The sequence below is a fragment of the Halichoerus grypus genome, chromosome 6, assembly GCF_964656455.1.
Source record: "Halichoerus grypus chromosome 6, mHalGry1.hap1.1, whole genome shotgun sequence".
Classification (NCBI taxonomy): domain Eukaryota; kingdom Metazoa; phylum Chordata; class Mammalia; order Carnivora; family Phocidae; genus Halichoerus; species Halichoerus grypus.
In genome coordinates this window covers 21,190,862-21,207,982 of record NC_135717.1, presented here as the reverse complement: position 1 = coordinate 21,207,982, position 17,121 = coordinate 21,190,862, and the positions used below count along the sequence as shown (strand labels likewise).

The 17,121-nt window shown below is 44.6% G+C and overlaps 1 protein-coding gene across 2 annotated transcripts in view; it reads left to right on the top strand.

Annotated features, from left to right (window-relative positions):
• Positions 1-17,121, top strand: part of PRKCB (protein kinase C beta) — a 316,758-nt gene that overhangs the window by 130,662 nt on the left and 168,975 nt on the right. For both annotated transcript variants that reach the window (XM_078074685.1, XM_036111159.2), the window contains exon 3: positions 3,962-4,044. In XM_078074685.1, the coding sequence (XP_077930811.1) occupies positions 3,962-4,044 (83 nt within the window). The remainder of the gene's footprint in view (positions 1-3,961; positions 4,045-17,121) is intronic.

The window sequence follows — 17,121 nt, the reverse complement described above, 5'->3', positions numbered from 1 at the left end:
ACCCCCCATTTCTTATGACTTAGATTCTTCCCCCTTTCCTCTCCCTCTTTGTGTGTGTGTGTGTATGCGTGCGCGCGCGCGTCCGCATGCGTGCATGTGTGTGTATGCGTGTGTGTTAAGATTTTTAATTTTTTTAAAAAAGATTTTATTTATTTATTTGACAGAGACACAGTGAGAGAGGGAACACAAGCAGGGGGAGTGGGAGAGGGAGAAGCAGGCTTCCCGCTGAGCAGGGAGCCCGATGTGGGGCTCAATCCCAGGATCCTGGGATCATGACCTGAGCTGAAGGCAGACGCTTAACGACTGAGTCACTCAGGTGCCCCAAGATTTTTAATTTTTATTTTATTTATTTATTTATTTTTTTTTTAAAGATTTTATTTATTTATTTGACAGACAGAGAGAGAGACACAGCGAGAGAGGAAACACAAGCAGGGGGAGTGGGAGAGGGAGAAGCAGGCTTCCCGCGGAGCAGAGAGCCTGATACGGGGCTCGATCCCAGGATCGTGGGACCATGACCTGAGCTGAAGGCAGACGCTTAACGACTGAGCCACCCAGGCACCCAAGATTTTTAATTTTTAAAGTAATATCTACACCCAGGGTGAGGCTCGAACTCACAACCCAGAGATCCAGAGTCGCGCACTCCACTGACTGAGCCAGTTGGGCGCCCCTCCCTCTGTTTTTTGTTCTTTCTTTCACCACTATTGCTTCTGCCTCTTTTCATTCAGTTGTTTTGGTTATTGTTTTGTGGGGTGTATAAACTCTAGTACTTCTTTTGTGGGAAGTAAATTTTCTAAGTCCTTGTATTCTGGAAATGCCTTTATTTTGGACCCCCTCTGGAATACCAGTTTGGCTTTATATGAGGTTTTAGGTCGAAATAACTTTTCCTAAGCCTTTGAAGCTACTGCTCTATCATATTGTAGAATTCAGAACTGCAGATGAGAAATCTGATGTCAAAATTATTTTTGTTCTGTTGTTGGTAATCTTATCTCTGTCCTCTTCCTGCGCCTGCTGGACATGTTGGAATGATCTCAGATACACTCACCCTTCAGTCTTTTCTTCCTTCATACCTATGGATGCTTGATAATTTCTTTCTTTTCTTAATCTTCAGGGAATTTTCTTTTTCTGTTTTCTTTGATTAGACCTTTACCATTCTCTCTTGAACGTCCTTTTAGATGGGTATTAAAATTTTTGGATCTATCGTACAGGTTTTGCATCATTTCTTTGATTCCTTCTCACCCTTTTTGTGGAATTCTGGGACAGTCACTCAATTTAGACTTCCAGTTTGCCAAGTTCCTCTTTAGGCATGCCCATTCAGTTATCAGCCCAACCACTGAGTTTCCAGTTTGGGCAGTAATATTTTTCATCCCCTGACCTGTGTTTTTCTTTGACTCTTGATTTTGTTTCAAAATGGAAGTAGGCTTATTTCACCTGATTATATAACTAGTATATACTCATTGAAAACATTCTGAACAATGTAGAAAAACGTAAGGTTGAAAGTGAAAATAACGGGTGTTCTGTGAAAGGGAGCTATGTGCAAAATGACCTCCAAAGGCTGAAGGGGTTGAAGGACCAAGGAAAAAGGCCAAGTCCAGCTTGATAAGAAATGATTTAGTAAGGGGACTTAGGGACAGAAGCAGGTCTTGGGTGGCTGCAACACAAGTAGATCTCTACCCCCTCCCACCCCCCCCACCCCCGCCTTCCATAGGACCTGCTTTTATAACCCCAGAGGCTGGGGAATACGTGTTGGTATACACCTGGGAGAGATGCTCAAGGATAGTTGTGTGTCATAGTCATATCTCCAGAGCACATCAAGGACATTATGTTCCAATGATGTATTTGAGGGTGTGGTTAGACAAAAAAGAATGAGGCTGGGGATGGTGCTCAAGAAGACTTCAGGTCACAGAGTCATCCTCATGGTGGATTTGTCCAGATGTCATTGGTCTGGTTCACACGATGGGCAATCCTACTGCCCAGAGATAACCATCACTGGCTTTTGTTGACCACTGTTCGTAAATTTCTCTCAAGGTTCATAAACATATAGGCACAGAGCAGACACACACACACACACTTGTATAGGATTTGACACAAATGTCTTCATACAAAGCATATATAACTTATAAGATGCAGTAGCTATTAAAACAGAAAAGGGAGTAAGCAAAGGAGAAAGAGATTGGCCTCTTTGGACATCTTCTTGGTTCCCAACCATGGGAATTTAAAAATTTTGTATTGCGAAAAATATCAAACATCTATTAAGGTAGATAGCTTGGTATAATGAATCCTCATGTGTCCATCACTCAGGTTCAAGTAATAATCAATCATGATTAATTTATATTCCATCTATAACCCTCCCTTTCTCCTTCCTGTCATACTGAATCTTTTTTTTTTTTTAAGTAGGCTCCATGCCCAGTGTGGAGCCCAATGCAGGGCTTAACCTCACGACCCTGAGATCAAGACCTGAGCTGAGATCAAGAGTCAGATGCTCAACCAACCAACCAACCAAGCCACCTAAGTGCCCCCTGAGTTATTTTTTTTAAAGATTTTATTTATTTATTTGAGAGAGAGAGTGTGAACATGCGTACTCCCCAGCCTCTGGGGCTATAAAAGCAGGTCCTATGGAAGGGGGAGGGGATTGTGCAGATCTACTTGTCTTGCAGTAGATGTGTGTGAGGGAGAGGGTCAGCAGAGAAGGGAGCATTGCTGTGCATTAAAAAAAAAAAATTCTTTTTTGGGGCGCCTGGGTGGCTCAGTTGGTTAAGCGACTGCCTTCGGCTCAGGTCATGATCCTGGAGTCCCGGGATCGAGTCCCACATCGGGCTCCCTGCTCGGCAGGGAGTCTGCTTCTCCCTCTGACCCTCTCATGCTCTCTCTGTCTCATTCTCTCTCTCAAATAAATAAATAAAATCAAAAAAAAAAATTCTTTTTTTCTCATTGCTTCCCTGTGATGCCATTTAACATATGCCTCTGTCACTTGTATTTTCTGTAAATTGGTAGTTAGATCAAAAGGCTTGAACTGATTCAGGTTTGATTATTTTGGCAAGAGTACCTCGTAGGTGGTGGAGTACTTCCTGGTACTTTCATCGGTAGGCAGAGCGAGTCTTCTTGTGATGTTACCAGCCACTGATTGTTGCCCAGGTCCCTTGTCTCACTAGGGATAGTTGTGAACTTTCCTGGCCTGTTTTCATTCGCTGAGAATGCTCTTTGGAAAGATTCTGAGCTGGTTCCTACAGCGTGGTACATGTCCTCCAGGAGCCCACCGTTTAGAGTTTATAAAAGTTAGATTTAATACAGTCTCTGACCACCCGTTCCCCTAAGCGATAGCATCCCCAGATGGGGGAGCCATATCATAGGTGCCTTTAACTCACTGGAGTTCAAATATATGTATGTGTGTATTCGGTTGCAAACTACTAGAGTAACAAAGGAAACATTGCAGGTTTTTCCTCCACTCTTGCACTCAGTTGGCATTGCTTTTGGGTGAGATGGGGGCACGGGTCTGCCATGCCTGCTCACTCTGTTTTTCTATGTGGCCCTTTGTGTTATGCACGTCTCTCTGCGTGTGATTCTAGTGTTTAAATATATGTGCTCCTTGTGCATTCTGGACCTAAACCCAAGCCGACTACTTCATGTGGTGCCCGATCTAAGAAACCACGTTGTGTTTCAAAACCAGCACAAGACCTGACAACTGAAGGGATCTTCTGGGGGGTGGTGTAATTTTGAGTATTTGTGATCTTTTGAACCCCAGTTACCTTTAGAAGTTTAACTGATTTGCCAGATGCAGTAGCAGTTTGGTTTCAGTAAAGGGCAAGGTGGGGGAGCTGAAGCCATTGTTCATTTTGCCATAAAACCTTTCTTGTTGCGAAGTCCAGGCTTAATGATCTCTTTCCCCCCTTTTCCCTCTCTTCCTCCTCTCCACTTCCCTTCTTTCCTCCCTCCCTCCCTCCTACCCTTGTTTTCTCTTTTGCAGTCTGCTGTTTTGTGGTGCACAAGCGGTGCCATGAGTTTGTCACCTTCTCCTGCCCAGGCGCCGACAAAGGCCCAGCCTCCGATGTAAGTAACGGGCACTGGTCCCCTTTATCCACCCATAGTCAGTGTGTCCTTTTGGGTAAATATGGCTGCGCTTAGACCAAAAAAAAAAAAAAAAAGGGTGGGCTGTTCTTATTCCAAGACATGGGGTGGTCCTTACAGCCTCTGAGACATTTTTCATTTTAACAGGAAGGACAAAACAAAACATTTTGGGAGTGAGGTATGATGGTATACAAAACCAACTAGTTCCCCTACTATGGTTTTGCTAAATGCCTTCATCTTTACGGCTGGGGCATGGAGAGTGGTGGTGAGCTGCTAAATTGTTCCTGCAACTCTAAAAAGATAGTTAGAATGGTACCTTAGGATGTACTTTACAGCTCTTTGTTAGGGAATTCTTGATACCAGGGCCCAAGAATTAGGAGGGAAATGGGTTTATCCTGCTACCATGCATCCCAAAGCCTGGCTACTATTGATGGGGCGGGGGGATCCTTCTGGGTAAAACAGGCAAATAAGTTTTATTTTAATCAGTATGAACTTATTTTAATATGGATTGGAAAAATGTACCTAGTAATGGTTTTGAATTTATGGTAGGGATAGAGAATTTCCTACCTAAATAAAGATATTTAGGTTAAACGAAAGATAAGTTGACTTAAGGAAACTATTAAGTGAATGACCCCATGGGCTCTATAAGGATATGGCAAAAGCTTTGGTTTAAGTTTGTCCAAAGCTTGGAGTACATTGTTGATCATCTACTCAACAGCCATTCCTAGCCCTCACTCTCTTCTTTCTGGCAGAGGCTGCCTCTCATGCTACAAGCTGGAAATGCCTGATACTTGCATCACTAACTTGTAGTTAGTGAAAGATCATGTGACCCAGTCCTGCTCAGTGGGACCTTGGGGGAAGTCTGGGGAGAGCTTCCAGGAAAGACTTCCCTTTCTGATAAAAGCAGACACCCCTTTCTTTTTCCTGTTGGGTGTTTTTGTGTGAGGATGCAATGGATGGGGTTGTGGCAGCACTTTTGGGTTAATGAGGGAGATGTACTTGCATCCTGAGCATCACAGATTGGAAGAGTCGAAGGAACCTGGGTCATTGATGACACTGTTGAGCTGCTGAGCCAGCTGTGAGTTCTCTTATGCCCAGACTGCATCTGTGAGATAAGAAGCTCCTCTTAGTAAAGTCTCATCATTTGGGGTATTCTTTAACACATTGCTGAAAGTGCCCTGGTAGGACTTCCCACCGTGCACACTCCTCCCTTGGCCCAGTGATAAGCTGTGTTCAGCAGACCCCATGTGCATCTGTCACCTCTAGTTCTCTTATTTTGTTCCTGCTTTGGTTCACCTTCCTAGAATTTTCCCCATTGGCATGGTCTTCATTACTGGCCGTGTCCTTACCCACTTAGATCTGACAGCGGACAGCTTGCCAGAAGTGAGTGGTGACTACCTTCTGTCATTGCATTTGAGGACTGTTGTCAGCCTTCTGTACGTGGTCATCTGCCACTTCGCTACACATCAGGGGCAGAACTGTCACCGAAGCCACACGAACACTCTGGAGCTTGTAGGGCAGTTCCTTTGCTTGGAACCTGGTACTTGGGTTTAAGGACCCCAAGTAGCCCAGAACCACGAAAGCCCTTCCAGACTTGCCTGCAGAGATGAAGATGGGACTGTTCACCATGTTCTCTGAGCTCACAGTTCCTGGCACTTTTGGTGCAGTTCCTTCTCTCGTCCCCAGGAAAACAGGTGGGGAAGTTTGGGGTGGCAGCCTGGCTCCATTATGGAGCTCTGAAGCTTCCTGCAGCCTGAGGCTCGAGTCTCACACTGCAGCCAAGAGGCTGGCGTTTCCTACATCTGGTCTATATTCGTTGGCTTTTTCTGTTGCCTGAGACAGAAACTCCACTCAAACTGGTTTATGTGAAAAGGGAAACTTTTGGTCCCCGAAGCTGAAAAGCCCGAGGGTAGACTGGCTTCAGACACAGAGGATGGTTATGCTGATTGGCCAGGTCTGGTTAGGTGCCTCCCCCCCGTGTGGCCACCCCGTGATTTAGGAGTCAGGGAGCCATGGTCCCTCGGAGAACTGGAGAAGCAGAAGTGTACTGGTTAAAACCATAGACTATGGATGGAGCCAGCATTCCTAGGCTCAGATATGTGTGACCTTGGGCAAAACAAAGTACTTAAATCTCTTTGTCCCTAGATCCCTCTGCTGAAAAATGGATAAAATCATAGTCCCCATCTTATAACCTTGTTAAGAGTGTCCAGTGTATACGTACCTGTAAAAGCGTCTGGTTCATGGCAAGAGCTATATATGTGAGGATGATGATGGCAGTGATAATGAATAACAGTGAATATATGCCGGGCAGGTGGCTAGGACAGATGGCTACCACGTAAGTCTGAAGAATTAACGGGCCCTCTGCCTGCCACTTGGCAGGCCTTCCGAGGAGTGTGTAGGCTCCATAAGTGGTAGGAGACCCCTGTCTCTATGAATGGAGAAGCCCAGCCATTCATTGCTTCGGGGGTGGGGAAGGGCATGCGGTACTCCCTGCGGCCAGCATGCATAGGATTTGGCAGCCGACTTGGAATGATTCTATCTCTGGACACAGTTCCAAGAAGGTCAGCTGGCACCAAGGAGGGTGAACTGGTCCAGACTCCTCAACTGGCTTGACTCAGTTCATTGACCTTTTCCTGTCCATGGCTGGAGACATGATTAAAGATCTGGCCACACCTGCTCACCAACCTGGCCAGGCTCTCTTTTGGCTGCCAGTGAGACTCCTGCAGTCCTGGAGGGATGCCCTCCTCCTGCGTGACCTTGGAGGAACTGGTGTGCAGCGAGCTCATGGAGCAGGCAAGCACAGTCTCCGCCTATGCAAAGGGAATGTGCTAGGCTCCATCCTCTACCCGTCTGCTATTCTAAGCCCTGTCTGAGCCAGGGAATGGTCTGGACATTAGTAGAACTTTGTGTAGTTGGTGTTCTTCTACAGATAGGTCCACATTACGGCATATCAGGCTACCTGCGGAAACTTGATGAACCAGGCTCTGTCCCAGTGACTTCAATCACTGACCCAACCATTCCATGCAAATGGGAATAGACGATATATATATATAGGCATCAGCCAATGGAGGACCTCAAAATATGGCAGAGTTTCTGGCTGTTGACTTCTGGTCATCTGCAGGCATGGTCTTGGTCTCCCCTGGTTGGAAACTCTCAATTCTGCTCTCTCTTGGACCTTGTAGAGAGACCAAGCCTCTGGTACCACCATAAGCATTACATATGACATTCTATGAATGCACTCAGAATACTAACCACATACCCAGCCTCCTGAGAGATCGTCTCAGAATAAGAAAAGGGGACTTGTCTCTTGGGGCCAGAACTAGGGTGAGTCAAGCGGGGTACTTGCCCTGGGCACCAAATTTAAGGGGTTCTCGCCTGTGTCTGCAGAATGATCTAGGATGGCCCCACTCACATGACTGGCAGTGAGTCCCTTATCAGCCTGGGCCCCTTGGTTCTCCTCCACATCACCTGTCATCCTCCAGCTGGCTCACTCTGGCTTGTTCACATGGTGGTTTCAGGGCTCCGAGAGGAGCAAGAGAGCATGTCCCAACACATACCAGGTTTGATAACGTCCCACTGGACAAAGTAGTCTAATGACCAAGCCCAGATTCAGGTGGGAAAGAAATAGACTCCACTCTTCATGGAGGTTGTGGGGGGAGAATCTCTGGTCAATCTACTGAGATCCTCTTAACCTGAGTGGTAGAACAGAATTCCTGGGCACCATCACACGGGACTTCATAAAAGATCCGCAGATGTTAGTGTGGTTCAGGGAGTCATAGCCAACCTCATAAGAGGACGCATCTCATTATTTCCCTGCCCCATGTTCCTGTATGATTTAGCCATCTCCAGCTACAAGTGGGAAGCTAGGCAATGTCTTGATCATGTCCAAAGACAATGGTGGTTAAGCCTGTGAGCTCCACAGTCAGACATATCTGAGGTCAGGTCCTGTCTCAGCAAGTTACTCATTAGGGGGACCTTGGGTGTATCATTTTCCTTCTCTGTGTCTCAGTTTCCTTCTCTGTAAACTAGGATATTAGTACCAACCACATAGGTTTGTTGTAATAATTTTTTAAAAATCCTTAAAATGAAAAAGGGTTAACAACAAACACAACAGCATCAACAGCAAATGGATTAGGAAACCATTGTGTGAAGTGCTTAGCACAGTGCCCGCAACGCAGGAAGCCCTTGATACAAGAGGCTAAGGGCCTGGCGATTGCTCTCTCTATCCCCGAATCTTGAATGTACTCATAATTCTCTACAGTCCTCCACCCCGAGCCTGCCCTTGTGAAGTAATTGCTGTCTCCATTTCCATGACTTGACACAAAACCTCCAAGTCTGAGAAAAGAGCCTGGACTTTGGGTCCAGACAGCCTTGGTGTCAAATTCCATTGCTCTCATTTACTTACTCCTCCAGCGATCTTGGGAAAATAACTTAAGTTCTGTGATCCTTAGTTCATCTCTTTAAAATGAGGAAAATAATACCTAAAATCATAGTTCTTTTTTTTTTTTTTTTTTTTTTTTGGTGAATATTCAATGAGAGACTGCTTGAGCCACATCCAGAATAGTGTCTGGCACAAAAAAAAGGCACTCAGCAAATGGTTTCTGAATTATTATTAATCCCTGGATTTGTCTCTCCTACTTGAGAAGGGATGCAGGTTACCTTGTGACCTGCCAAGGAATAATAGCCAATGATAATAGCTAATTTTGTTGAGCAAGGGCTCTGTGCCAGGCAGGACAGAAGTTACAAAAGGATTCCTTAGCTGCTTTGTCTAAAGACACTTTCTTCAACATTTTATGGTTTTAGCAATGATTTCTTACTGTTTTTAGTCAAGATGCAGAATAAAACCCATTTTATGCCCTGTGTCCTCCCGATTACATCACTGGGTCAGGGCAGTTAAAGATGATGCACACTGATGTTGAGCATATCCTTTTGTGTTTTTATTTTCTTTTTTAATTTTTAATAAAAGTTTTTTTTTTTTTTTTTTGGTAATCCTTACACCCTTGTGGGGCTTGAACTCATGACCCTGAGATCAGGAGTCACATACTTTTCCGACTGAGCCAGCCAGGCACCCCTCTTTTTGTGTTTTTAAATCCAGTCTTACTTTATGAAGAAATACATTAAAAATGATAAATCATGAGCTAAATGTTAAAGATTTAATAAAAGGAAAATAGAAGATTTAAAAAGAATGTATATATTAAAAAGAATACGTATATATTATATATATAATGTATGAATATGTATAAAAATGTGTTTGAAAATCTGGTTGAAATGGATGATTTTCTAGGAAATTCTAACTTGCCAATTTTGTCTCAAGAAGAAATTGGAAACCAGAATAGGCGAGTAACCAAAAAAGAAATGAGAACATTGCCCAAGAAACTTTTCTTCTCCCAAAATTATAGGCTTCGTGGGTAAATGGTCTTAAACTTAAGAGGAATGAAGGATTTCTGTGCATTTTAAACTGTATCAGATTACAGAGAAAAAGTAAAACTTCACAATTTTTTTTTAATTGAAAGTGAGAGAAATCCAACTCAAATTAGCAATAGGAAGACAGATTGGCTCATGGGAAGGACATTGGGAATGGAATAAGCTTCAGGGACGAGGGCCTCAGATACCGGAACTGAGGCTGTGATACTTGCGAGGTGCGTTCTCATTATCAGCTGTATCAATTAGCTTCGCTGGGTAACAAAGCATCCCAAAATTTAGTAGCTTGAGGCAACAATCATTTATTTTTTCTCATGATTCTCTTGGCTACTTGGGTGATTCTTCTGATGTGGGTGTATTTGGCTGATCTTTGCTGGGCTCTGTCAAGTTCCTGGTCAGCCAGTTAGTTGGCTGGTGCTGGATCACCTAGGATAGCTTCACTAACGTGACCACCAGTTGGCAGCTTGTTGGCTTGGGCACTTTGTTTCTCTTCCATGGGGTGTCTTTTCCTCTAGCAGGCTGGCCTTGGCACATCCACACACTGGCCTAGGGTTCCAAGCACAGCCAGAGAGGGAAATCCCCAAAGCATAGGTGTTTTTCAAGCCTTATTGTGTCACACTGTGGCTAAGATTCAGGGGTGAAGAAATAGGCCTCACCTCTTGATAGGAGGAACTACAAAGTCTTACTACAGAGACGCATTCGGGATGGAGGAGTTTGTGGCCATTTTGCATTCTGCCACATTGGCCCTCATCATCTGCGTTAGCTATTGTATTTGCCCTTCTGAATCCACTCTGTTTTCTCCCTGACAGACAGACCTATAAGGACTCTGTCAATTGGGGTTCCCTTTACCCCCTGACTTCTGGTTGGGCCCACCCGGAGGGACCAATAGGAGATTGGAAGGTGAGGGGAGGGTGGGCTGGGTATTTATCATGGGGTTGTCTTGGCTCTACCCTTTGACCGAGGGTTGCTGCTCCTCTAAAGACACTTTTCTCTACACAGTTCTCTCCTTGGGTTCCAGGAGCTACTCTTTGCCCTTGTCCCTTGGCTCTTACTCATCCCCAGTTACTGCACTATCCCCTCTGGCTTCCCAGCACCATGCCTGTATCTTTACAAGTGGTCCTTTTACGAAGCCTCCCTTAAACTCTCTTAAATTGAGTATGTCATCTGTTTTGGGCTGGGACCCCAACTGGTTTGTCCTTGCCTCCTTTGCTCCTACTGTAGACAAGACACATCTATAAATATGTCTGTCAACTTGGTGATAGTGGACCCCATGGGAGAATGGAGATCCCAGTGGAGGAAGTGGGCTTTCTTTCTGCATTCATAATCAGGGAAGGGTTCTGATTGGTTGGCCCCTTGTTGTGGGAGAATGAACTCTTACAGTTTAGCAGGCCTGGTTCATATGACATCCCTGTGGCTCAGAGAGCAGTGTGTGTTATAAGAAGAGGGGGTGGGAAGCTTTGATGGGCTGACAAAATCATTAGCTACCACACCTTGTTATTATAAGCTAGCTTGATCACAATTACCAGCATAACCAAGTAAAGTTGGCATAAAAAGTAAACTGTACACTTGTGTGTCAACCATATTTCAATTAAAAAAAGTAGACTAGTAGTAGTCTAGATTCACATATGCTAAATAAGATACTTAATGCTATTTAATTCTTGGTATAGACATTGGCTCAAATAGACTTTTTTTTAATGTGAAAGAAACAATCTGGAAATTAAAATAACAAAGTTTTGGTCAATATAACAAAATATAGGAACCAAGATAGAAGTAAGCCAGCAAGGAATCATGAATTCTGGAAAGTATACATTAAGGTGGTAGAAGTGACAGCAGATAATATCAGTTATCTAACAAATGTAAATGGATTGGAATTCTCCACGAAAAGTTGAAGACTATCAGATTGGATAAACAATGTATAATTCTAGTCAATGTGTAGGAGAAACTTCAAACATAGCTTAAAAATAAAATGGGCAAAGATATACTGCAAAAACACACATAAATGTAAGACACGGTCTTAGTAATACTATCAAAAGAAATAGGATTCAAGCAAAAAGCACACGCAGGAGCTCGAAGAGGAGGAAAAAGGTACTCTAATATATTACTGGTGAGTGTGTAAATCAGTATAATCCTTCTCCAGGGAAAATTACCAATATTTATCAGAAGCCTTAATGACTTCCTGGAACTAATAATTACCAAACCTAATCCTTTTTGACCTAAGAATTACAATTCTAGAAATTTTTTTGCTGAGGAATTATTTAAGGATATGCAAATTTACTCGGCTAAAGTGATACTCAATGCATTAGTATTCATACTAACAAAAATTTCAAAACTACCTAAATGACTGCCAGTTAGGGCTTATGTAAGTAAAGCATACCCATATTTGAGTGCTGCACAGTGATTAAAATGTCACAATATCTGGGCAGCCTGCTAAAACCTGGAAAGGTTCTATATCATGATTGGGATGGTGCCTATACGTGTGTACGCATTTTTCAAAATTCACGAAACTGTTCCTTATTATAGGCAAATGACACTTCAATAAAAAGCCAGAGTAATTAAAATGTTATTGACACGGGAATATAGTCATGAGATGTTGGTGGAAAAAGCAGACAACAAAGCATTGCGTATGGTGTGATACATCAGAAAACATAAAAATACACACACATGTAAAAACAAAAGGCCACATCTTCTCAACATCTTCTTCCTCCACTGGTGGCCACTTGTCAGTTCTGCTCACTGTCTTATTCCAGACTGTTGCCTGCAGAGCTTGGGAGATCACTTTGGGGTATTCTTTAACTGGTTTCTCCAGTCTTGCTTGTTTTTGGTGCCACTTCACCTCCAGCGTGGACTCTGGCTTCCCACTTAATTCAGTTAAAATCAAATGTGAGCGATAGCTTGAGTAGAACTGTAAGCAAGTGCAGTTGCTTCTGGGTGTGGTTAAACCTAAGGTCTTCCACCAGCTGGGAGCTAGCTTATCCTCGAATGAGAATCTTCAGATGCCCCTGGTAAGATGCTGGCCCCTGAGAAGCCTTGGCCAATTCTCTGGCCCCAGAGAAGGAGGGTAGTCCCAGCCCTACCCATTTCCCGCCTCCGTATTTGGGGCAGTAAAACATCCCTGTTTTCAGAGAGAAGGCCCACCTCTTCCTATGGCATTGGCTGGGCTTCTTGGCTCAGATAAAGCCACACAACTGTGTACTCAGAGCCTGGGTTGTTCAGTCTCATGTAACACCAACAGGGGACACACCACAGTTCAGCTCTGATGATGCTCTGAGCCTATCTAACTCCTTCCAGGAGGCGAAGCAACAGTTAGGGTTCAGCATCCCTCTTGGCATCATGGTAGGATCTCACCATCACCTGGACCAAAGAAGACCTGTTGTATCTCTCAAGGATAAATAACGTCAGGTGTAATTTGGTCTAAATAGGACAGGCAGGCAGTCTGTCTGATCTATTACCTCTCTCAATCTGAAAGCGCTCAATCCTTCTGCTGAAGATTCATTCTATTTATGTTATGTAACATTGCAGTCTCTAACTTCTGCCTTCACGACAGAAGTGCTCAGTAATCAGAGTGTGTGTTACCAAATGCCAAAAGAACGCCTTACAGGGGGGCTTGGAGGTGCTCTGAGGGTTGGCCTGTCTAGCTCTGAGGCTAGGCTGTCATTAAATATCCGAAGAGCTGCTGTATAGATTTTTTTTTTTTATCTATAGCTTCAAAGGACAGAATCAGAACTGGGGACCATCTGTTCGGGCTAAAGAAGAGCAGCCCAAACCAACGGGTTGCCGTGTAAGGATATTAACTCCCCATCTCAGTGGAGCAGAGATCAGTTGTCATGGATGATGTGCTAGATGTGGGTTTCTACCACATTGGTGGCTCTTTCACTGGTGGTGTTTGGTTGCGTGCAAAGGAAGCCCCTTTTGGTTAACTCGAGTTAGAAAGGAATTTATTGGGAAAGCTGTGATGCACTTTAAATTCTTTTTTTTTTTTAAAGATTTTATTTATTTATTTGAGAGAGAGAATGAGATAGAAAGAGAGCATGAGAGGGGGGAGGGTCAGAAGGAGAAGCAGACTCCCTGCTGAGCAGGGAGCCCGATGCGGGACTCGATCCCGGGACTCCAGGATCATGACCTGAGCCGAAGGCAGTCGCTTAACCAACTGAGCCACCCAGGCGCCCGTGTGATGCACTTTAGAGAATTGGAAGAAAACCGGAACGATCAGACCAGCTGTATATGATTTTGGTCCTTGTGTTGCTTTGGTTTTAAATTCACATTCCGGAAGAAGGGAGATTATTTGGTCAAGTTCACGTTACCTCAGTAGCCCTTGGTTGGGTCTTTACATTGTTCCCTCCAAGAGTAAACACAATAAACACTGTGGGTGGGATGGCTTTCAAAGGGAAAATGAGGCATTGCTACAAAAAAAAGAGGAAGCAGAGAGGTTTGGCAGGTCAAAACAACACACCGCCACTACAATTTCTAAATGGTGCTTTGCAGAATATAGATAGGTTGAGTGCTTAAGGATTCTTTGGGGAGCCTGCTAAAACCAGACTTCACCTGAAAAAATACAGACAAGAGCCTGGAAATAGGTATTTTAAAGTCCTTCAGGTAATTCTGATGGGTCGCTGAGTTTGGAAACCAGTGGAAGGCAGTACCAAGTCGTGGCTCTGAGCCCCGAGTGGCTGGGCTTGCGTACCGCATCTGCCACTCACTCACTGTCTGGATCATCTTGGGCCTGTGACCGGACTTCTGCCTCAGTTTCCTCATCTGTAAAAAGAGGATAAAATGAAGATCAAATGAGTTAATCCACGTCAAGGGCTTCGTGCCACACCTGACACCGAATTCTTGCTAATATTCTAACCACGGATGGTCCTTTCAAGTTTAGGGAGCGAATTTCAAAAGTCCAGGCTTGTTTTTGGCACGGCATGCATCCATCTTGCCTGCCACGAAATGGAAATACGTAGACACCTCCCGTGGGCTGGTTGGAGGGAGAGTCTAACACAACGATGGCGGTGTGATAAAATGCGCTTCTTCCAACCACCGTGGAGCGAGTGCCCCGCGATCCCTGGGCTCCTGTTGGCCGAGTGCCTGCAGAAGTAGCGTGGAGAGGGCAGAAAGAATTGCTTCTCAATAACCCTTTGTGTCTCACTCTCATAAAGACACAGCACTTCATGCTGTGGAGGAAGAAGCAAACCCATGATGCGTGGCGTCCCGAGAACAGAAACGAGCTCTTTCTCCTGTGCAGAAAAGGGCAGGGCTGCCGTGATTTGAATGAGGTGCAGATGTCCCGTCTTATGAATCATTTTGGCTTCTCTTAGTTGGGGGCAGATTGGCCTCAGAGCCTGATAAAGGCAATTTCCCAGAGATTTAGCCTGTGGAGGCTGCGGGCTTGGGGGAAGCAGAGAAATCAAAAGGCAGATGACTCTGGAGAGAGGCAGCCGGCAGGGATGTGAAAGGCACAGGTCCCGGAGTCAAAAGACCTCATTTCTAGTCTTCCTACTGTCTCTTAACTTTTTGTATTCCCAATGGCTCCCCTTACCTTGAGTGGCCTGGAATTCTAGGATTTCTAAATGCAGTATTTTTATTTATTTTTTTTTTAAGTTTCTTTAAAAAATTTTTTTTTTTTTTTTTGTAATCTCTACACCCAACATGAGGCTCAAACTCACGATCCTGGGATCAAGAGTCACATGCTCTTCTGACTGAGCCAGCGAGGTGCCCCTCGATACAGTATTTTTAAAATGTAGTAACATCCAAGGGCCAGCATTCATAGGTATAATTCTGTTTTAAGCACTTTACATAGAATAACTCTTTATTCTTCCTCACACTCTAGAAATCCCATTGCTATCATCCCCATTTTACAGATGAGGAAACTGGGGCACTCAGAGACTAAGTGACTTGCCCCAGGTCACAGGACTAGTGAGTGGTAGAACCAGGATTTGAACCCAGGCAGCCTGGCCCCCAGGGCCGTGTTCTTACTCAGTACCTTCAGCTACCTCATAACTGCAGCCCTGTCCACCTGGACAAATCTCACGGAAGCAGACAACCCTTTTCTCTGAGAACTGCCTTGCCAGAGAATGCACCCCCCGAAGCTCGGGGATGCTATAGCCTTGGCCCCGTTTGGGGGCCCATATGCATGTGGACATCTGTCCCAAGCTGGACCGATCAGATTCTCTCTTTAGGGATTTAGAATTTGGAATTAAGGGTGCTGGTTTTAGTCTGCAAGGGTCACATGGTTTTTGAAAACTGTTTATGGGGCATGAAAAGTGTCCATCTTGATGAATTCCCACACAGCCAACATTTCCCTGGAACCAGAAGCCCTTCTGGGTCCCTGTCCACTTCCCCCACCTCCAACCCCTTCCATAAGACCAGCGACCCAGGCCAGCAGTAGTTTGCTGGCTTTTTTTTTTTTCCCATTGAACTATTTATTGTCATTTTACTTTATTTCATTTCATTATATTTCAGAAAGAACATTTAACATAAGATCTACCCTCTTAACACACTTAAATAAAAGATTTTATTACTTATTTATTTATTTACAGAGAGGAAGAGCACATAAGCGGCGGTGGGGGGGGCGCGCGGGGGAAGGGAGAGGGAGAGAATCCCAAGCAGACCCTGCACTGAGCGCAGACCCTGCACTGAGCGCAGAGCCCAACATGGTGCTTGATCTCATGACCCTGAGATCATGACCTGAGCTGAAACCAGGAGTCAGATGCTCAGCCGACTGCACCACGCAGGCCTCCCTCCCCCCCAGCCCCCCGCCCCAGCAAGACACTTTTAAGAGCACAAGACAGTACTGTTGACCACAGGCAAAATATTGTGTAGCTAGAGTTTACTCATATTGTTTAACTGAAACTTGATGCCCATCGATTGGTAACTCCCCCTTTCCCCCCTCTCCCCAGCATCTGGCAGACACCATTCCAGTCTTTGATTCTGTGAGTTTGACTGTTTTAGACATCTCATCTGAGTGGAATTAGGCAGTATTTGTCTTTCCGTGTCTGGCTTAGTTCATTGACATCACGTCCTCGCAGTTCATCCATGCCCCACATGGCAGTATTTCCTTCTTTTTGAAAGCCTGAATAATATTCCATTGCATGTATATACCACATTGTCTTTATTCAGCCATCTGTTGTTGGACATTTAGGCTGCTTCCACATCTTGGCTATTATGAATAGTGCTGTAGTGAACATAGTGTGCAGATACCCCTTTGAGATCCTGATTTCATTTCTTTTGGATTAAGACCCAGAAGTGGGACTGCTGGATCGTATGGTGGAGCTATTTTTAATTTTTTGAGGACCCTCCAAGTGGGCTAAGGACCTGAATAGACATTTCTCCAGAGAAGACCTACAAATGGCCAACAGGTACATGAAAAAAAATGGTCAACGTCAGTCATGGTCAGGAAATGTGAATCAAACCCACAATGAGATGCCACCTCACACCTGTCGGGATCGCTGTTATCAAAACAAACCCAAAAGACAACACATGTCGGCGAAGATGTGGAGAAATAGGAGGTCTCGCACACTGTTGGTGGGACGCAAAATGGTGCGGGTGCTGTGGAAAACAGTGTGCCTTCTTCTGAAGTCTGTATAAATAGAATTATCCGGTAGACCCTCTCTTTCCTTTCTCCTCTGCTTTCCTCAGTGTTTTGTTTGTGGC